Source organism: Pituophis catenifer, unplaced genomic scaffold, assembly GCF_029215685.1.
Source record: "Pituophis catenifer annectens isolate HBS135680 unplaced genomic scaffold, rPitCat1.0.hap2 SCAF_4, whole genome shotgun sequence".
Lineage (NCBI taxonomy): Eukaryota > Metazoa > Chordata > Lepidosauria > Squamata > Colubridae > Pituophis > Pituophis catenifer.
In genome coordinates, this window is record NW_027256884.1 from 121,741,142 (window position 1) to 121,763,740 (window position 22,599).

Below are 22,599 nucleotides of genomic sequence, written 5' to 3' on the forward strand. Positions count from 1 at the left end.
TATCTGCTTCTCATTGGCTATCTTCCAAGTCATTCTTCAGACTCCTTGTCTCGTCATTTCCCAGGAATGTCTCCCCTCCCCCCGTCATTTCCATGACAACCGGACATCAAAGCGATTTAGCAGGCAGAAGTTCAGAGCTTATCTCTCTCTCTCTCTCTCTCTCTCTGCTCTCTATGCCAGCGAAACGCTGACACAACCTTTTGTTATAGAATTAAAAATTAAAACTTTAAATAAATAAATCAGAACAGGACCTAGTAGTGCATACAGTGAGATCATTGATGAGCAGCCGAATTTAGAGACAGTACAACAGCGGAATTTACCTACATTCGAAGAAACTCTATCATATTGAGCCCATAGTAACAGCTGTACTAGGTACGAGGGATGTATGTACGAGGGATGCGGTGGCTCAGTGGCTAAGATGCTGAGCTTGTCGATCAAAAGGTCGGCAGTTCAGCAGTTAGAATCCCTAGTGCCGCGTAACAGGGTGAGCTCCCGTGACTTGTCCCAGCTTCTGCCAACCTAGCAGTTCGAAAGCATGTAAAAAATGCAAGTAGAAAAAATAGGGACCCCCTTTGGTGGGAAGGGAACAGCGTTCCGTGCGCCCTTTGGCGTTGAGTCATGCCGGCCACATGACCACGGAGACGTCTTCGGACAGCGCTGGCTCTTCGGCTTTGAAACAGAGATGAGCACCGCCCCCTAGAGTCGGAAACGACTAGCACATATGTGCGAGGGGAACCTTTACCTTTAACAGCTGCACATAAAAGAAATCAGAATTTCCCAGATATTATAGAAGGTGGGGAGTTATAAAATGGGTCCGTGAATGTCCGTGAATGTTTCCAGAGGATATAATATAACAGGATATGAGCTGTGGTTTCAATAGTCCCTTGTCCACAGGGGCACAATCTCAGCTCATCTGGGACTTTTTTGTGTCAGCCCCACAGGACTGCTGTGGGGAGAGCCTTACAGCATGCTAGAGTTAGTGCTCTCCAAAATTTAGAGAGAGGTGGTGCAGTTCTTGGTAATCCTGCAAAAAGCTGCTACTTTAGGCTAAAATCAGAAAATATTTGCTGTCTAGGAGTGGTAAAAGGGATATTTGATGCCTGGAGCATCAATGTAGAATGAGATGGGATGGGATGGGATTAGTGGTGGGTTACTACTGGTTTGCTTGGGTTCGGGAAAACATGTAGCGGTGGCAGCAGTAGCGGGAGGCTCCGCCCACCCACCCAGACATCACGGACGCTCTGCGCATGCATAGAAGGTTCTGTGCATGTGCAGAAGCGCAGCGCGCGAGCTCTCACAGTTCCGAACCGGTAGCGAAGGTAAGTGAAAACCACTACTGGGGGGGATGGGATGTAGTAGAATGAAGAGAAGAGTAGATTAGATTAGATTAGATTAGATTAGAGTAGAGTAGAGTAGAGTAGAGTAGAGTAGAGTAGAGTAGAGAAGAGAAGAGAAGAGAAGAGAAGAGAAGAGAAGAGAAGAGAAGAGAAGAGAACAGAACAGAACAGAACAGAACAGAACAGAACAGAACAGAACAGAACAGAACAGAACAGAACAAAATTCTTTATTGGCCAAGTGTGATTGAAAACACAAGGAATTTGTCTCCAGTAGAGGAGCACACAATATATTTCCAAACAACAGAGAAAATAGTAGTAATAATAAACATCATCAAACATCTTAATACTATCCTTCTGTTGATGCAGCCTAGGAGTGTGTCATGCAGTCTCTTCCAGAATAGAGTAGAGTAGAGTAGAGTAGAGTAGGGTAGGGTAGGGTAGGGTAGGGTAGGGTAGGGTAGGGTAGGGTAAGGTAGGGTAGGATAAGGTAGGGTAGGGTAGGGTAGGGTAGGGTAGGGTAGGGTAGGGTAGGGTAGAGTAGAGTAGAGTAGAGTAGAGTAGAGTAGAGTAGAGTAGAGTAGAGTAGAGTAGAGTAGAATTCTTTATTGGCCAAGTGTGACTGGACACACACAAGGAATTTGTCTCCAATGCATAAGCTCTCAGGTATACATGCAAGCAACAAGTTGATGTGATGATCATACTCACAAAATACAATCATCGTAAATCATAAGATACAGCACTCAGCGACAGTCATAAGATTAGTATGTTCCTTTAACAGAGAATTTGGGGAAAAGCCACTTTGTTCTAGTGGTTGAAGCATCAGGCTAGAAAGAGGGTGAATTCTAGTCCCACCTTAACCATGAAAGCCAGGTGGGTGACTTTGCACCTGTCACCAGGAGATAGTGAGTTCTAGTCCTACCATAGGCATGAAAGCTGCCTTTGACCCAGTCTCTCTCTCTCTCTCAGCCCAACCCACCTCCCAGGGTTGTTGTTGTGGAGAAAATAGGAGGAGGAAGGAGTATTAGGTATGTTCCATGCCTTGGGTTATTTCCAATGGTGGGCTGCTGCCGGTTCGGACCAGTTCAGGCGAACTGGTAGTTTCAACAATCAGCTGGCCCCGCCTACCTCCACCCACCCTATCCTGTCCTATATTTCCTTCTTTCTGGCTCAGCTGATTCGCGCAGCACAGCTGATTTCTGCGCCTCTACTGTTCTACTTCCCGGGCCTGCCTTACAAGGTAAGCAGCTGAGCTTCAAATTGCTATATTTTGAACGCATGCTCACAAGTGCATTAGGTGCGAGCGCGCACAAAGCCAGCACTCACAGAACTGGTTGTTAAACCGTTTGCAGCCCACCACTTGTTATTTGTCACAACAATAAGGACAGGATACAAACAAATAAACAAATTTTATGAGAAGAATCCTCCATTCCTCTAACCGCAATAAAATACCTTATGCCACCAGACTTCAAATTTTGGGCTTAGACAAGTTAGAACTACACCGACTTCAGTCTGTCCCAAGCATAGTACATAAAATTATCTGCCACAATGTCCTTCCTGTCAATGACTACTTCAGCTTCAACCACGACAATACACGAACAAATAATAGATACAAACTCAAGGTAAACCGCTCCAAACTCGATTGCAGAAAATATGACTTCAGCAACAGAGTGGTCAATGCCTGGAATGAACTACCTGACTCTGTGGTTTCTTCCCCAAACCCCCAAAACTTTAACCTTAAGACTGTCTACTGTTGATCTCACCCCCTTCCTAAGAGGTCTGTAAGGAGCGTGCATAAGTGCACCAGCGTGCCTACCGTCCCTGTCCTAATATTCCTTTTTTACTTACTCTTTTCATGTATTCAAATTATGTTTATACTTTTACCTGTTAATCTTATATATGCTTGACAAATAAACTTATGATTATGAAAAAAATAACACGCAAATGCAAATTGCATTGCATTTCTATCATCAGGATGGCAACAGATCTTTTTCCATTTCTGTCCTGTCAGGACTGCAAAAGATATTATTCCACTCACGTGCCTACCTGGGCAAAATTGCATCAAAGAAATAATTGCATAGCTGCTCCTTTGTTTTGCTACTGGAGTCTAGCCAGGGCGAAGTGAGTAACAGCATTGTAGGGCAGTTTTTTTTTTAATGAAGGAGTAAAGTTTCTCTTGATTAGATTGCAACATCTGGAGAATTTATTAGTTGGGGAAGAAGGACAAGGAAGTGGCACCTCCAAGAATTATTGCAGGAGGGAAAGGAAACCGGTTAAGACTTAATCTTGACGTTTGTTTTGGCTTATTTCGGTCAGCGAGTTCAGGGGGGATTAAAAAGGGCAACGAAAGTTTACACTGGCAGGAAAGAACACCCTTTGCAAACTCGTTGGAGAAACTGCATTGTTTACTCTTTGCCCATCTCAGCTCTAACTCAAGCAGATTATTTGTTGACAGCTTTTTCTCTTTCCCTCCTTTCCTTGTTTATACAGCAAGGAAGCGATAGGGACCTGCAAAAAAAGCCCTACTTTACGTCAAGAAGATTGCTGCTGACCCCTTTAAATGGGGCTGGGAAAATCCCTGCCGGAATCTTTTTGAGAAAAAGGATCAAACCTTTAATACAGCTAATCCTCGATTTATGGCTGTTTGCTTAGTGACTTAGTTCAAAATTATATGGACCTCCTCCGGGATACTTACAACCTGTTTCTGCAGTTCTGACAGTTGCCCTCCCCCATGGTCATGTGACCACATTTATGGCTGTTTGAAGTTACCCACAGTCATGTGATGGCATTTTGCTTCCAGTTTTCAGAAAAACTGCCCCATAGTGAACCTTTGGTTCATTTAACGACCGTGGTGTTTCCTTAACAACCACAGCATTTGCTTAATAACCATCAGACAGAAAGGTCATAACATTGGGTCAATCTTGTGGGTTGACTTACAAATGCGACTGTAAAATTACAGTCATATGTCAATACTTTAAGTATTAAGTTTGCCTCATGTTTTACTGTTAGATAATGATATTCAACATGGCCTCAGAAACAAAACCAATTTCTTTTTTTCTTTATTATTCTTTAAGAATAAAACATCTGAACTACTTTGGTCAATAATAACTGGGCTATTAGAAATAATTCCAGTGGTCCCATTACAAGGAGACTTAAAACCTCACTAAAAGAGGAAAGAGTAGGATCAAATGTTCCTGAGGCAGTGAGTTCCACCGTGCAGACTAGTGTTTTCAAAATTGGCAACTTTAAGCTGTCTGGACTTCAACTCCCAGAATGCTGTCTGGGCGCGGCTTGGTGGGCATGGCAGGGAAAGGATACTGCAAAATCTCCATTCCCACCCCACTCCTGGAGGAAGGATATTGCAAAATCTCCATTCCCACCCCACTCCTGGAGGAAGGATACTGCAAAATCCCCTTTTCCTCCCCACTCCTGGGGGGAGGATATTGCAAAATCTCCATTCCCACCCCACTCCAGGGGAAGGATACTGCAAAATCCCCTTTTTCTCCCCACTCCTGGGGGGAGGATATTGCGAAATCTCCATTCCCACCCCACTCCTGGGGGAAGGATATTGCAAAATCTCCATTCCCACCCACTCCTGGGGGAAGGATATTGCAAAATCCCCATTCCCTCCCCACTCCTGGGGGAAGGATATTGCAATATCTCCATTCCCACCCCACTCCTGGGGGAAGGATATTGCAAAATCTCCATTCCCACCCCACTCTGGGGTCAGCCAGAGGTGGTATTTGCCGGTTCGCCAAACTACTCAAAATTTCCGCTACCGGTGGTCCAGAACCTGTCAGAACCTGCTGAATTTCACTCCTAAATCAAACCAACATATTTTAGCTGTGCAAAATTTGCCTGATTTGGTTAGTTTATTATTCAGCATATCATAGGAACACCCAACACGATATTGAAAACGGAATTGACGATGTTGATAATTTGTGCACAGAAGGAAAAAACAAGTGGTTCCATCCAGCTTTGATTCCATCATTATGACTGCCAATTTGATTTTTTTTACCATAACCTGCAGAACAAGCCCTTCAGAAAATGCCAGTCAGGCATCATTTGTCTTCAGTGAAGAGGTTGTAAAAAAATGGTTTCAAAAGGCTCTGACGGTCCCAGCTGAGTGGCCTGATCGGCAGAGGCTTTTTTAAAAAGCCTCTGCCATCAGGCAACTCAGCTCGGATTGTCAGAGGCATTTAAAAGGAAAAAAGAGTTTTTTTCTTTTAAAAGCCTTTGATGATCCCAGCTGAGCCGCACGATCATCAGAGGCTTTTTTTTTTACTTTTAAAAGCATTTTTTTGACCGAAGAGGTTGTAGAAAAAATGTTTTTAAAAGTAAAATAAAAGCCTCTGATGATTGTGCAGCTCAGCTGGGCATGGGAGGGGGGGGCAGGTATTTTTGCTACCAGTTCTCCGAACCACCTGCCTCCATCGCTACCGGATCTAGCGATCCGGTCCAAACTGGGAGCATTTCACCCCTGGAATGGAGATTTTACAGTATTCTTCCCCTAGAGTGGGGTGGGAATGGAGATTTTATAGTATCCTTCCCCTGCCATGCCCACCAAGCCACGCCCACCAAGCCATGCCATTCCCACCAAGCCACGGCCACAGAACCGATAGTAAAAAAAAATATTTTTTGCACCACTGATGTGCAGTAAAAAAATGGCAATAAAGTTATATCTTATCTTATCTATATCTTTTCAGATAAATGGTGTTTTTGTTTTGTTTTGTTTTTTAATTTGATTTATATGCCGCCCTTCTCCGGAGACTCAGGGCGGCTTACAGTGCGTTAAGCAATAGCCTTCATACTTTTGTCTATTTATAAAAAGTCAGCTTATTGCCCCCACAAACTGGGTCCTCAATTTACCTACCTTAGAAAGGATGGAAGGCTGAGTCAACCTTGAGCCTGGTGAGAATTGAACTCGCAGTAATTGCAGACAGCTGGTGTTAATCACAATGCTATTAGTCTGCTGAGCCACCAGGCCCTTATTGAGAGTGGTTGTCCACTCTCATCTTAAAAACCTCCAGTGATGAAGCACCCACAACTTGTTCCACTGAATAATTGTTCTAACAGTCCAGAAATTTCTCCTTAGTTCTAAGTTGCTTCTCTCCTTGATTAGCTTCCATCCATTGCTTCGTGCCCTGCCTTCAGGTGCTTTGGAGAATAGGTTGACCCCCTCTTCCTTGTTGAACCCCTCAAATATTGGAACACTGCTTTCATGTCACCTTCCTAGTCCTTCTTTTCGTTACAGTAGATATACCCAGTTCCTTCAGTTGTGTTCCTTCAGAAATTGAGCGTGACCAACTGGACCTCAACTCCTCACCATCTCACCAATCACAAGCTCTAGGAGACTGGTGGTCCGTGGGCCATTGGTGGTCCGTGAGAAAATTTGGGTGGTCCGCAGAAAAATTATTTGCATTTTTTATATTGCACTAAATACTGTTAATCTTTATTTAAAAAAATTCATACTAGTGGTCCGCGGGATTTAAAATGATGAATTTAGTGGTCCCTGAGGTCCGAAAGGTTGGTGACCTCTGCTCTAGGATGCAGTTTCTCAAACTTGGCAACTTTCAAATCTTGCGACAGAATCTAGTAAGGAGCTGGACACCCAGGAGGGATGGGGTGCACGCCAGAGGAGTAAAAGGCAGCTCAGTTTGGATATGACGTTTGAGAGGCAAAACGTCCCAGCCAGCTCCTGACAAGCAAAGTCAATGGGGGAAGCTGGATTCACTTAACAACTAGTGATTCACTTAACAACCATGTCAAAAAAGGTTGTAAAAATCACATGTGACTCACTTAGCAACAGAAATTCTAGTCTCAGTTACCATCATATTTGTTGGAAGAAATATCCATCTGGTCCAGTTCCAAGCCAGGAGATAAGCACTGGAGACAAAATGGAGGTCGGAGGCTGATTGGAAAGAGGGTCCATTTATTGACGAAGCAGAACCACATGGGTTTGAGGTCCTGGGCAGAAGACCACATGGAGTTGAGAGTGAGGGGTATTTATACCTGCTCTTGGGCTTTGAACTTGAGTTTCCTGTTCCTGTGCCAGAACATGTATTCTATTGGCTCTTGTAGGGATCATAGCTGGTTCTGTAGGTTGTCTGAGCCACGCTGGGTTGAAGCTTGGTCTGCTGATGCAATGAAGGGGCTTGTTGGGCAATTCCTATTGTGGCTGAGGGCTAACCCTACCTTTGTTCAGACCTTTCTGCAGGGAATTTGCTTATGAATAGAGCTAGCTATCTCTTTATCTCTTAAGTGCTGACATCTGCTGAGAGCTATTAAGAAAAGCGGGGGCTGCTTTCCAAGAGTATGTTTCTCCATTTGTCATCCAGGGAAATATAATATTCTGCCTTTTTAATATTTCTCAAAATATTTCATTCTTCTAAGAGAGGGGTGGGTGCTAACTTTCTACATAAGTTTGTTGGTCATAAATTTGTCCTGCAAAAAGGGGATATGAGAAAAACCCCTAACAGTTACATGGATAGCTCATCAGATATACACACAGTATTAGGACATCCTCAGGGATGGGTTCTAAATTTTTTTACTACCGGTTCTGTGGGTGTGGCTTATTTTGTGGGCATGGCTCGATGGTCATGTGACAGTGGGCGTGGCTTGATGGTCATGTGAATGGGTGGGCGTGGCCAACTCAATGTCACTCACATCAAGGGGTGCCTCCCCTGGCCCCTCCCCTCCCAGCTATTCCTTGTCACACCCAGCCTCAACGTATCTATAGTTCTGTAAAAATGTTGTTTACTTTTTTTCAACTTTATTATCTACATACTATAGATTTATTTATTTATTTATTTATTTATTGAATTTCTATACTGCCCTTCTCCCGAAGGACTCAGGGGGTGAACAGATTAAGATTTCATATAAATATAATATTTTTTTATATATAAACAGTAAATAATAAATTGAGTCAACTTGGTGTATCTGCTAAGACCTTGGCATAGAATTTAGATGTTTATGCTAGCCCTGCTTGTTGAAACAGAAAGATGCACTTTCATGGATCACGGAAAGGAGGAAATGGCTCACGTGCTTTGCCCAAGAGTGTGATAGGCAACAGGCTTTTAAGGAGCTGCCAGAAAGAAGGGGGGAGGGCAAATCCTGCTACTTGGGTCCTCCCACCCCAATTTGTACAGCATCTGCAGTCCCCAAACTCCTTGGGACAGCCGTTCTACAGCACTGCTATGTGAATGAACAGAAAGTTACACAAAACCTTGAAAAAGAGCCAGAGCAATTTAAATTGTGCCTGGAAAGAAAAATAAAAAAATAAGGATGATTGATTCAGAGAACTGGCATAACAGGATGTCTCTGTCCCACTTGCTAAAGGAATAAAAGTTGCCATCTTTTATTGCCTCACTTACACAGTGTGCAAGCATTCTTTGTGCTCTGAAATTCATTGTTATTTTGGGTGCCCCAGAAGGGTTACATAACATTCAGCCTAAGCAAAGCTTGTAAGTCCCTGCTACATTTTTCCACATCCCACCCCGTCCCCCCACATGGGTGGGTGGGTGAGAAGGAGGAGGAAAGGAATCATGGAGTTCATCAAGGTTATCATGCCCTCAACAGGAGCAAGTATAGGAAATTTTAAATTTGATTACGTTCCCTTTTGGAAGGATTAACAGGCTTTGCAAACCCTGGCTTGTTTGAGTTGACGGCAGCTGGGAAAGAAAAATGGGAAATCAGAATAAAAACCGAACGTTCTGCTTGGATTGAAAAGTTAGTTTGTTATCGTTCTAGGAAGAAATTCAGATTAATTACACTGAAACATTTTGGTCATGAGGGAAAGGCATACATTTTTTTTAAAAAAAAAACAAAACCCAACAACAACAGCTCTTTCTCTGAGTTTTTCTTCACGGTAACCAACTCTTAAAAAGAACATTCCGGCGCAAAATCTCGGAACCAAGCCACGGGTGTGGATTACAAGAAGCCATCCAGATTTGAGTTAAGTTAAGAGCGGATCATCAGATAAAAAACCATTAGCCTTACATGACAGGAAACTGGGAGAGCTGAAACAATGAAGAGATCTTGTTACATATTGTTCAACAAGTTTGCCCAGAATTTATCATATGGAACTCATTGATGCCATAATTTCATGAAGGGGAAGAGGAAGAAGTTCTGGGCGGGAGGGGGGGCGGGGAAATAGCTGTAAAATTCCTGTGTTGTGCGGATTTGCATTTGAAGACTATGTAATATCTGCCAGAAGTTGAAGCAAGACCCAGAATCTGTTCAAGATGCCTGGCCTGAGCTTTAGGGAAAGTGCGCAAGCGAGCATGTGAAAAGGGCCTCTGAGCTTATAGACTTCCTTCTTAAAACTTGGAGGCTCAAATTGTGCTGCCATCCTGCCTTGTAAGGACACTTAATGGCTGTGGGAGATAACAGAATCACAAAAGTGGGAAGGGACCTTAGAGGTCATTTAGTCCAACCCCCTGCTCAAGCAGGAGACCCCCCCTACACTATTTAGTTGTCCAATTTAATTGTTTGTCCAATTTCTTCTTCAAATCCTTCAGCATCAACTCTGGTGATGGACGATTCTGGGGAATAAATTAGGCTGAAGAAAAGCAACCTAGTTCTTCTGGTAGAGTGGGGACTTTGAACCTAAAACATACGATGAACGGTTGCAGGAACTGGGCATGGCTAGTCTAGTGAAGAGAAGGACCAGGGGAGACATGAGAGCAGTCTTCCAATATTTGAGGGGCTGCCACAGAGAGGAAGGGGGTCAAGCTATTCCTCAAAGCACCTTTGGCCAGACAAGGAATAAAGGATGGAAACTGATCAAGGAAGATATTCAACATAAAAATAAGGAGAAATTTTCTGACAGTGAGAGCAATCCACCAATGGAACAGAAGTTGCCTTCGGAAGTTGTGGGAGCTTCAAGAATATCTTCAAGAACAGACTGGACTGCATAGAAATGGTGTAGGGTCTCCTGCGGGGGGTTGGACTAGATGACCTACAAGGTCCCTTCCAACTCTGTCAATCTGTAGCATCTGTAGGTTACATACCCGCTGACATACTTCAAAGCAGAAAAGAGATGAGCGTTTTTGTTACTAAAGATGCTACTGGTTAAGATGCATTAGGCTTTGGTTTAAAACACACACACTCTATTTCTTCTTAGCCAGTTTGTGAGTTTTCCTAGTGTTAATACTACTACTGTGGCATGAGAAATACAGAATATACTATTAACACTAAATAGAGACATAGGAGCAAAATATGGTATTATCCCTAGGATTGTTTATTTATTTATTAGTCCAATTTATATGCTGCCCTTCTCTGTAGACTTAGGGCGGCTTACAATGCATTATAGCAATAGCCTGCATACTTTTTTGTATATACCTGCTTAGTAGGGCTTTCCCTCCCCCCCCCAAAGTGGTGTTGTTCTATACAAAGTCGGCTTATTGCCCCCACAATCCGGGTCCTCAATTTACCTACCTCGAAAGGATGGAAGGCTGAGTCAACCTTCGTATTCAACTGGAATACGTATAATCCCAGATCTTCGCACTTTCTGACATGCCCTGAAGACCTTTCTGTTTCAACAAGCAGGGCTAGCATAAACATCTAAATTCTATGCCAAGGTCTTAGCATATACACCGAATTGTTCACAGCCCTGAGTCCTTCGGGAGAAGGGCGGTATAGAAATTCAATAAATAGATAGATAGATAGATAGATAGATAGATAGATAGATAGATAGATAGATAGATAGATAGATAGATAGATGGATAAATAAATAAATAAATAAATAAATAAATAAATAAATAAATAAATAAATAAATAAATAAATAAACCTTGAGCCTGGTGAGATTCCGACTTGCACTAATTGCAGGCAGCTGGCAACTAAGTGCTAGCACTTAACAGCACTTTAGTCCGCTGCACCACCGAGACTCTTTTGGTGGGTAATGTGGTGGTGGGGGGGGAGGGTTAGACTAGATGACCTAAAAGGTCCCTTCCAACTCTCGTTACAGAATTCAAATCTGTAAAAACCTGGGTTTCTGCAAGAAACACCAACGCACGCACCCCCCCACTCCACCCCCATCACCCCCGATCCTATTCTTTTCCACCAAGCTGGACAGCCCGTTGGGGGGGGGAAGGGGGGTGTCAGCCGGGCAAAGGGCCGGTGGAAATCCACCCTAGGTAGGGTGACGCCTCCACGCCGAAGTCAGAGCTCCTATACGGTGCGCGAAGCGTCCGGGATCGCTCCGATCCAAGACCCTGCGCTCCCGCCGGTCCTCGCCACCCGCGTCCCCAAAGCGCCGGTGGAAGCAAAAGTTCGCGCTTACCCGCTAAGAACCCCAGCAGGAACAGCGCCACGAGCGCCGCGATGCCCAGCCAGCTGCAAAGCACCACTTTCCACCTGCCCATCTTTCGCTTTCCCAGACCAAGGACGGCTGGCGCGGGACGAGGGACGGGAAAAGTTCCCGTCCCGGCTGGGAAGCCCCCACCCATCTCTCCGCCCACTGGCAATTTTCTTTCCCCCGCGCACACTCCGAAAGCCAGCTGGGACGATGAACTGGGATTGCGGGTGGGGCGGAGTGGGGGAAAAGAGTCCCACTCGGGACATAGGTCACCTACTTCCAGCAGCTCCCTCTAAAACACGCATAGTACACGGCATAACACAACACACTGCGCCCCCCCCCCCTCTATGAATAAAGTGCCGGGAAGCTGGAAAGGAAGAAACACCACGCGGTAAAGCAAAATGACAGGAGAGTTGGAAAGGGACCTTTGGAGGTCTTCTAGTCTAACCCCCTGCTCAGGCAGGAAAGCCTATGCCATTTCAGACAAATGGCTGTCCGGATCTCTTCTTCTTCTTCTTCTTCTTCTTTTTTTTAATTTGATTTATATGCCACCCTTCTCCGAAGACTCAGGGCGGCTTACAGTGCGTTAAGCAATAGCCTTCATCCTTTTGTATATTTATACAAAGTCAGCTTATTGCCTCCACAAACTGGGTCCTCAATTTACCTACCTTAGAAAGGATGGAAGGCTGAGTCAACCTTGAGCCTTGGCGAGATTCGAACCCTGCAGTAATTGCAGGCAGCTGGTCTTAATAACCAGCTTAATAACAGGGTGCCTTAAACCCCTGTACTACCAAGGCTCTCAAGATATTTTTTAATATCTTTATTAAATATTTACAGTAAAATTAACACACAATAATGATTGGAAAGCAATATAAGAAGTGAAATATAGAAACACATAAACACAAGACTAAAACGAAACAACAAACATGACTAACCGAGAGTTAAGCTCACTCTCCAATTAATATCTCTCTTCTTGAAAACGTCCCACTGTTGGGAGTTTTCACAACTTCTGAATCTGGAGGCAAGCCGTCCCACTGCTGAATTTGTTCTCCCTGTCTTTGGTCTAGGACTGTAATAAATCGAATTGATTGATTGTTCTCACCGTCAGGCAATTTCTCCTTTAGTTCTCGGTTGCTTCTCTCCTTGATTTGTTTCCGTCCATTGCTTCTTGTCCTGCCCTTCAGGTGCTTTGGAGAATAGGTTTGACTCCCTCTTCTTTATGGCAACCCCCTAAATATTGGAATGCTGCTATCATGTCAAGATTGCGTTCATTCCACATCCTGAACTCTTTGAAGTTCATCCTGAACTCTTTGAACCAAAACCCTGTTTGGGGTTTTGCCTGGTGGTGAATCAATCAGCACTCAGGAAGCACCATGACCGAGAACTAAGTTTAACACTCATCAGAATTTTATTTTATTTTATTTTATTTTATTTTATTTTATTTTATTTTATTTTATTTTATTTTATTTTATTATTTTATTGCAGGTAAACATGTGCAACTGATTCCTACACAGAGCTGGTGGCTTTTTCCGGAGGTCAAGGCTTACCTGTCCGAAAAGATGGACTTTGGGAAGAGCTGCCTTACCTGTGTTGCAATTCACTAATCAACCAGTAGAGGCAGCAAAACTAGTTCTCTGTAACCTTTTTGCTATAGTACCCTCAAACGACCCTCTAGAACAGGGGTCTCCAACCAGAGATGGGTTTCAGCAAGTTCTGACCAGTTCTGGAGAACCGGTAGTGGAAATTTTGAGTAGGTCGTAGGTAGTAAAAATTCTGACTGGCCCCGCCCCCATCTATTCTCTGCCTCCCAAGTCCCAGCTGATTGGAAGGAAATGGGGATTTTGCAGTAACCTTCCCCTGAGTGGGGTAGGAATGGAGATTTTACAGTATCCTTCCCCTGCCACACCCACCAAGCCACGCCCACCAAGCCATGCCATGCCCACAGAACCGGTAGTAAAAAAATTTGAAACCCACCACTGTCTCCAACCTTGGCAACTCTAAGACTTGTGGACTTTAACTCCCAGAGTCCCTCAGTCAGCAGAATTCTGGGAGTTGAAGTCCACAAGTCTTAAAGTTGCCAAGGTTGGAGACCCTTGTTCTAGACAGATACCCCCAAAACTCTGAATTCCAAGAATTTAAAAAAAAAAAAAAACCACACACACAACATCAACTGCTCACTCCACCTCGTGAGTTCACTTTTCCACAGAGAAGGAACAATGAACCTTGCTCCATGGACCTTGTACATATTCTCCCTGCCATTCCAAAACATCCAGAACCATTATGCTTAACTAGAAATTCATTGGTTTGTTTTACAAGGCTGTTTACCATTACAGTTAGTGCCCTATCTCCTTGATTAGATTATTGGTTAGCAATCTAATGAGGGCCAGTTAATATTTCATTAAGGAAAAACTAATTCTTGATTCCTGATGAGTTGTGCGTTTGGATGAGATTGAAATATCCTTATCTGAGTAGTCACATACCTAACCTTGGACACCTCATCTTTTAGATCTATTGACCCATCTGGAAAAAGGACATGTCTGTATATATATTCATTTATTAATCTCGTTATCCAGCAACTCTTAAATTCTTTAATAAGAATTGTTCAATTTCTGTAATTTTAAAATTGCTTTACTATTTAAAGTAGAAATTTTGTTACATTTTTATTGTATTGTAAGCTGCCCAAAGTCACTTTGGATAAGAATAGAAGGGAAGGGAAGGGAAGGGAAGGGAAGAGATGTTGCAGACAACATCTAACATGTGTGAATTCTGTCTTTCTTTTTTCCCAACTGATGTTTTTCCCAACAGCTGAAGAACCAGCTCTCTTCTCAGCCTGAAGCAATAAGGTGATTCAAAGCCAGGCAGAGTTGAAGGGTGAGGCAGTTTGTTCGTACAGCCTGATAAGAGTAGCCCAAATGTAAATTTCTGGGCCTTGTTTGTCTTTTTGCCAATTGCCGGAGTCTGTTCTGATGTAGGCTTCACAAAAGCACGAAGCAGACTCCTTGTCCCCTCATTTTTATTAAGCTAATGTAAATTCCTCTCATTCACATCCAGCAAACTCCCAGCAAACAGTCTTTCAAGGGTGAATTTACAACCACAGACCTTATCAGGCTTGGAGAGTTGCCAGGCTGATATCTTCCAAACACAATGCTGTACAAGCAAATATTTGGCAAGGAGTCTCTGAGAGTCACGAACAGATCTTCACACTAATGAACTGAACTAATTGTCTCCTGCAAACTCCACTCCCCTTTCGCTCCTCTTTATTCCTATGGGAGGGGCCATTCACCATCCACTTGTGCCTTTACTCCTGAGTCGACCCTTGTTCCTTAGCTGTTCCCTTCTCCTGGCAGCTCTGCGCATACACACATCGGGAACAGGCTTCACCTGTTCATCAGCCCCACTTATCTCCGACTCCGAAGGTAGCTGATAACTGTTGGATGGCCCTGGCCCCATCTCTGCCTCTGATGCAGAGCACTCATCAGAGCCTTCCCCAGACGCCAGGACTGGTCCATGTTCCCCTCCAACCTCCTCAGTGTCTGAGTCTGCCACCAGCTCCGCTGGCCGTTGGGGAGGCCACAACAACTCTGCCCACACCCTGGAGTTTGAACCTGATGAGGCTCCAGGTTGACTCAGCTTTCTATCCTTCCAAGGTCGGCAAAATGAGGACCCAGATTGTTGGGGGCCATATGCAAATAATGCTACTACATTGTAAATCACCCAGAGAGTTCTGGAAAGTGTTTTGGGGCAGTATATAAGTCTAAATGCTATTGCTCATATGAAGAGAGCATTGCTTTCTTGCTCTGGCCCCAACTGAGATAGTAAGTCAAGGTCTATCTCTATAGGCATTGATTGAATTCATGCAAGGGTCATCTTGTATTTAATTGATACATTATAGAACAGGTCCCCTCTGTGGTTGGGTTGGGAAAAAAAAATCCAGATGGCAGCTGTGATCATGCAATTGAAGTCCCACTCCTTTTTTTGCATGCATTGTGCATGCAACTTATGCAACCATAAGCACGAGTCAAAAAGAGGGCTGTGAAAATATCTACAGACCCTTCACATCCTGGACATAAACTGTTTCAACTGCTACCCTCAAAACGACGCTATAGAGCACTGCACACCAGAACAACTAGACACAAGGACAGTTTTCCCCAAATGCCATCACTCTGCTAAACCACTAATTCCTACAACACTGTCAAATAATTTACTAAGACTGTATTACTATTATTCTTCTCTTCCTTACTAGTAACTATCTCTTTCCACTTATGACTATAACCATGTTGCTTGTATCTTTCAATTATATTGTTTTTACTTGTTTCCTAGTATGATTTGATAGCTTATTAGTAAACTTGACTATCACTAAGTGTTGTATCTTTTTATTCTTGATGAATTTATTTTATTCTCCTTATGTACACTGAGAGCATATGCACCGAAGACAAATTCCTTGTGTGTCCAATCACACTTGGGCAATAAACAATTCTATCTATCTATCTATCTATCTATCTATCTATCTATCTATCTATCTATCTATCTACCATGGGATGTTACATGTTCAATGCATTAAAAAAAGATAATGGAGCTTCAACCCCATAGACACTCTCATTCCACCATATGTCAATTAAATCCAGGAAGACTCCAGCATGGTACAAAATAAAGTGATGAAAAATAAAATAATATAGGGTTTTAATTGGGTGTTAAAGGGGAGTTATTAGGTTTGTTATTGAACTCTATATTTTGTTTCCTGGTTGTATTTTACTTATATGGATCTTTTAGCCAGAATATACTAATGTCCTTTAATATTTCATCCACTAGAAGACAACATATACCAAGTTAATCATGATCTCACAAAACTGCATCCAGTTTTGGTCACCACCACACTATAAAAAAGACGTTGAGACTCTAGAAAAAGTGCAGAGGAGAGCAACCAGGATGATTAGGGGACTGGAGGCTAAAACATATGATGAATGGCTGCAGGAACTGGGCATGGCTAGTCTAGTGAAGAGAAGGACCAGGGGAGACATAATAACAGTGTTCCAGTATTTGAGGGGCTGCCACAGAGAAGAAGGGCTCAAGCTATTTTCCAAAGCACCTGAAGACTGGTGTAGAGTCTCCTGCTTGGGCAGTGGGTTGGACTACATGACCTATAAGGTCCCTTTCAACTCTGTTAATGTAATCTAATTTAATCCAATTGAAGTAGCGTTGACCAGAGAACTATTCAATCATGGTGTCTTAGCAAATCATGGTGTTTCTTTGAGAGTCCCAGCTGCAGCTGTCACGGTGAAAGCCGCAACGAAGATCTGCTTCTTGACTTTTTCCCAGGCTTTCTCTTGGTCTTCTTTGTGGTCAATGTCAAACAGGGCATCATAGATCCCAGGGAAGGACACTCCAGCGTACTTGTTGTGACTGTTCGGAGCGAAGACGATGTGTCTAGAAAAAGGTAGTAAGGTCAGTTGGCCACTGGAATCACGTTATTTAGAACAGAAGTTCTCGAGGCTTGAAACAAATCCTCATCCTCTAACCTTACTGCCTTCAAAAACATTAAGAAGAACTTCACTGAATCAGCCCTGGTCTACATTCAATGTCACATTATCAACAATCGGATGCATTCTGGAAGCCAACAAGATTAGACTGGTAGGCGAAAGATCTCTTTTGAAGAAGATCTTAAGATTTGGTTTTAAGAAGCAGTTGAAAGATTAGGAGACCTTAAGCCCTCTCCTCCATTGTCTCATCTCCGTATTGTTAGGGTTCTGATGGATGCCCTAATTAAATCATGAGCCTCAAGCCAAGCTTCAAAAGAAATCCAGTTAGTTATTAGGAGCTTCATGTCAGCATGTTCCCAAGTGAAGCCAGCTCTAACCCCACGTAACTTACACCCCAATCATGACCCTGTTTCCCCCAGGGTGTGTCATCAATCGCATTCACCAACTGAGCAATTTTGTGGGTTGTAGAGACTACTCCCCTCTGGCCGCTGTGGGTAACTCTGGGAGACAACCTTGAGAGAGATAAGTCTGGAATGTGCATCTGACCTTGGCTGCCATGCTGTTTCATCGGTTTCCCATCTCCCCTTGCCTATGGCAACTCAAGAGCAGGCCAGGGATGCTTTACGAGTTGACACATATCTTAACTGACCATCTTTATACCTGATAGAATGACCTCCATGGTTTATTTAGACTTCATTACCTTTCCGGCAAATATCTGGAAGTTTTTTCCAAACAAACCCATCATGACATGATGGACAAGGCAATTTATTGTTAAAAACTTTCACCTGGGAGACCAGTGGGCTGCTTTAAGCCATTGGTTGGTCACTATGAGAACACATTATGAACTAGATGGGCCAGAAGTCTAGTCCAAAAGGTGACTGCTTATGTTCTTATAATATATGTGTCAACTTGCAAAGCTTTCAAGTTGCCATGAGCAGGAGGGAGGGAGAACTGATAGAGCTGATTGATTTCCCTAACTGAAGTGCATTCCATACATTCTTCCTGACCGCAATCAGAAGGAGGGTGTTGGATTTCACAGCCAGCCAAAGTGGGTAATTGGAGAATGTGATTTATGACATGGCCAGGGAGGAGGGGAGAGACAGGGTCATAGGGGAACGTAAATCTACGTGGGATTAGTTCTAACTGCATCCGAATATTGCCGAAATGGTGCTCCTAATAAATGACTGTATTTCTTTTGAAGTTCGGCTCATGGCTCATGAATTAATTAGGGCATCTTTCGGAAACTTCACAATATGATTTTTAAGACTGGGAGAATGGAAAGATGATTGACAAACTCACTGGGTTGAGTTTGGTGGTTATAGAAATAGAAGAAATATATATATATATTCTCCTTACCTATAAAATGGTCTGCCGGGCAATCCAAGAGGATCGATAAATGCTCTTTCCAAGAACATCAATTGATCATTCCAAGATCTTACTTCAATTGGGCTGGAAATTTAGACAATTGAAATAACAATGTTAAAGGAAACATGACTTCTGATCAGGATGCACAAACTTTTGACAACCAAGCAAAGTTGAGAGAGGAATATCTTAACTGGACTTTCTAAGGCTAGAGTTTGCAAGGATCCCTTAAAATTCAATTACCATACTTTTCGGAGTATAAGACACACTTTCCCCACCCCCCAAAAGAGGGTGAAAATTTGGGTACATCTTATACACTGAATGTAGCCCTGCCCACCCACTGGCCCCCATCCTTTGGCCATTTTTGGCCTCCATGCATCGCGTTTTCAGCCTCCGAACACTCCATTTTAGACCTGTTTCAGATCGCCACAGCATATCGCCTGGAATGGGTCTAAAATGGAGCATTCAGAGGCCAAAAATGCGAGGCATGGAGGTAGCAATGGTCTATGGCAATCCCTGAAGCCTGGAACAGCTGATTGGGGGTATTCCAGGAGGCTGCCCGCCAATCAGCTGCTCGTGCTGAATTAGGCTGAGATAATGTGCTGAAGCTGACCAGGCTGTTTGCTGTTTGCTGCAAGGAGGCTAGCCAGATGAATACCGATGGATGCTGGGAGGCAGAGGCAGATTTTTTTTTCTTGTTTTCCTCCCCAAAAACTAATGTGCATCTTATACTCCGAAAAATACAGTAATATCAGAAGAATGGAAGATATCTTATCTGAACAGCCAGAAAATTAGGAGACTTACTTATGGATGTCCACTAATTCAAGTCTGTGGTGAAAGTCACTAGCAGCGTCTGAAAATGCCTTTACGGAATCCCGAAGCAAAACTGGAATAATGCAGAAGAGAAAATGCTAAATTATGAGACTCTTACTGTTTGCATAAAATTAGCTCAAGTGTAGAGAACCTGTGACTCTCCAGAGGTTGAATGACAGCTCTCACATCCCTTATTACCCACTCAGTTTAGAGATATGAGAATTGCAATTCAGAATTTTCCATCATGGCCCAGCGAGCTGGAATTCTGAGACAGTGCCGGAACTGAGGAAGTAATTGTATTATGGCAGGAAGCCTATTTAAACAAATAGTAGGAAGAGGTCAACAATGATTTACTCTAAGGTAGTCTTTGTTCACAGCAGTTAACTGAAAAAACAAAGGATTATCTGCTTTGACAAACCAAGGTGACAAGATCAGCAGATGCTGATGAGATAGAAAAAGACGAAAACTGCATGACACGATCTTTTCAGGACCTGTTAGTTAATCTCCTGAAGGCCAGACAAGGAATAATGGATGGAAATTGAACAAGGAGAGAGATTCAACCTGGAAATAAGGAGAAATTTTCTGACAGTGAGAACAATCAACCCATGGAACAGAAGTTGCCTTCGGAAGTTGTGGGACCTTCATCACTGGAGGCTTTCAAGAAGAGACTGGACTGCCATCTGTCAGAAATGGTGAAGAGTCTCCTGCTGGGGGGGGGAATGGACTAGATGACCTACAAGGTCCCTTCCAACTCCGTTAATCTGTTAAATCTCTTTCCTTTGGGTGCAGTGGCTGCACTTGAAATATGAGTTATCTGCAGCTTTGTTCATATTTATATACCCTGTTTCCCCTAAAATAAGACATCCCCTGATAATAAGCCCAATCGGGCTTTTGAGTGCATGTGCTAAAATAAGCCCCCCCCAAAAAATAAGCCCTCCCCGAAAATATTTAAATGCATGCGCAGCTCGTCCCCGCCATTTCCTCTGGTTAGGGTTAGGGAGACAGAGTTGGAAATCAGGTAAGACGGCAAGAGGAACCCCATCTGGCTCCATGCGCCCCAAAGTAATAAGACATCCCCGAAAATAAGGCCAAGTGCTTATTTCGGGGTTCAAAAAATATAAAACAGGGTCTTATTTTGAGGAAAACATAATACATGGAATTGGAAAGAGAGATGGAGGTACCATTTTGTTAGAAGCAGCACATATGGCTGTCTATGTTTGTAAGGATAATACAGGTAGTCCTCGACTTATGACCGCAACTGAGCCCAAAATTTTTCTTGTTAAGTGAAATGTTTGTTAAGTGAGTTTTACCCTATTTTACGACCTTTCATGCCACAGTCGCTAAATGAATCACTGCAGCCAATAAGTTAGTCTTCACGGTTGTTAAGTTAATCTGGCTTCCCCATTGACTTCGCTTGTCAGAAGGTCGCAAAAGGAGATCACAGGACCTTGGGACACAGCAATGGTCATAAGTACGAGTCCTTTGCCAAGCCTCTGAATTTTGATCAGGTGACCATGGGGATGCTACAAAGGTTGTAAGTGTGAGAAAGGGTCATAAGTCACTTTTTCCAGTGCAGCTGTAGTTTTGAATGGTCACTAAATGAACTGTTGTACGTTGAGGACTACCTTCACTCCTGGTGATGATATATCCCCATGATGGCGAACCTATGGCACGCGTGCCACAGGTGGCACACGGAGCCATGTCGCCTGGCACACCAGCTCAGCTCTCAGCCTCTCCAAGAGTCTCTGGAGGCTGGGGACAGCAAAAAAGTCACTTCCTGTCCAACCGAAACTTGGAAAATGGGCCGTTTTGGGCTTCTGGAGGGCTTCTGAGGGGTGGGGAAGGCTGTTTTTGCCCTCCCCACATGCATAGAAAGGATCTGGAGCCAGGTGAGATAGAAAAATGGACCTACTGGGCCACCGCGTGCCAGGAATGGGGAGAGGGGGGGTCGCATGCACAGAGCGCATAGAATTATGGGTGCAGGCACGCGTACACGCGAACCTCCCCCACCCCCCCTTTCCTGGCACGCGATGGCAAAAAGGTTAGCCATCACTGATATATCCTATGTATTAGCCATTTATAGTTGCAATCTTGTTGTGGCCTTCACATCTTGTGGGATTCGTTTCATGAAATAAATTCATTTGTGGGTTTTTTGTTTTTTACTGGCTGCCTGAGAACTCACTTTCACAACAAGTAGATCAAAGGAATCGGGGAGGAATGCTGGGTGTTATTGAAGATCCTACCTTGATGTTGGAGATTTGTCCGCTTACCTAATGATACGTTGTGTGCTTCCATTGCCGCCTGATGTTTCATGGTTGTGTTGTAAATGATATCAACATAGCTATTAAGCGCCTTGGCATAATCTCTGCAGTCGAATGGGAGGAGGGCTGCATCAACCAGCTCAAACACCAGCCCGCCTCGCACTTGGGCTACAGCCAGGTGATTCTTGAAAGTTGGGTCATAAAACTTTTCCACAATCTCGTACGTCTCATAGACACTGTGATAAACAGGATAGCTGCTGAACTTGTCCACTTTCTGAAGAAAAAAAGGTATCCGCCTATGTGGGCTTCATTTTGGTTAATTGAACAACATTCGTACACAAAATAGTGAGGTTTGCACAACATATCCAACACTTAGCAAAATAGAATTGCTATGTTCACAGATCTGTCCTAAGAGTTAATAATACATTGTAGCTGAACTTGATGGTCCGGATTGCAAATGCACTAAAATGGACGATCAGAGGTGTTATCAGATGCACTATAATTTCAATTTATATTTCACTTGCATTGCATTAATTATTTCCCAGGGTTTTCCCCACAGGTGTTTATTTTTCAGGGGGCAACTGGACTTTCTTGTTTTTTCTTTTGAAGACGTTTCGCTTCTCATCCAAGAAGCTTCTTCAGCTCTGACAGAATAGTGGGGAATGAAAGGATTTATATTCCTTGCAGACAGCTGGTCATTTGCATCCTTTTAGAGGGTCGCTGAAGCACTTGGGAGGTTAATCTGTGTCCTCAGGGGCACCTTTGCTGTGCTCCTATTTCTTTCTTTATTTTATTTATTTGTTGAGTACGTATTAGATAATATATATAAGTATAAGCGTGAATTTTTAAATTTTTAATCGTTAAATTTTTAATTAGATAATATATATCTTTATTTAGATAATTTTTAATTATATTTTTATTTAGATAATTTTTAATTAGATAATATATATAAGTATAAGCATGAATTTTTAAATTTTTAATCGTTAACTTTTAACTTTTAAATGTCCAAAACGGGTAGTTTTATTTTAATTAGATATGGGCCAAATTATTTAAT

General features: G+C 43.1%; 1 protein-coding gene across 2 annotated transcripts in view; it reads right to left on the minus strand.

Moving 5' to 3' along the window:
• Positions 1 to 16,644: 16,644 nt before the first annotated feature.
• The window catches only part of LOC139317087 (glutamate carboxypeptidase 2-like), a 38,689-nt gene continuing 32,734 nt past the window's right edge, over positions 16,645 to 22,599 (minus strand). For both annotated transcript variants that reach the window (XM_070944013.1, XM_070944014.1), the window contains 4 exons: positions 21,555 to 21,819; positions 19,276 to 19,357; positions 18,466 to 18,558; positions 16,645 to 17,056 (listed from right to left, as the gene is read on the minus strand). In XM_070944013.1, coding sequence (XP_070800114.1) covers positions 16,867 to 17,056; positions 18,466 to 18,558; positions 19,276 to 19,357; positions 21,555 to 21,819 — 630 coding nt within the window. In that variant the 3' untranslated portion in view covers positions 16,645 to 16,866. The remainder of the gene's footprint in view (positions 17,057 to 18,465; positions 18,559 to 19,275; positions 19,358 to 21,554; positions 21,820 to 22,599) is intronic.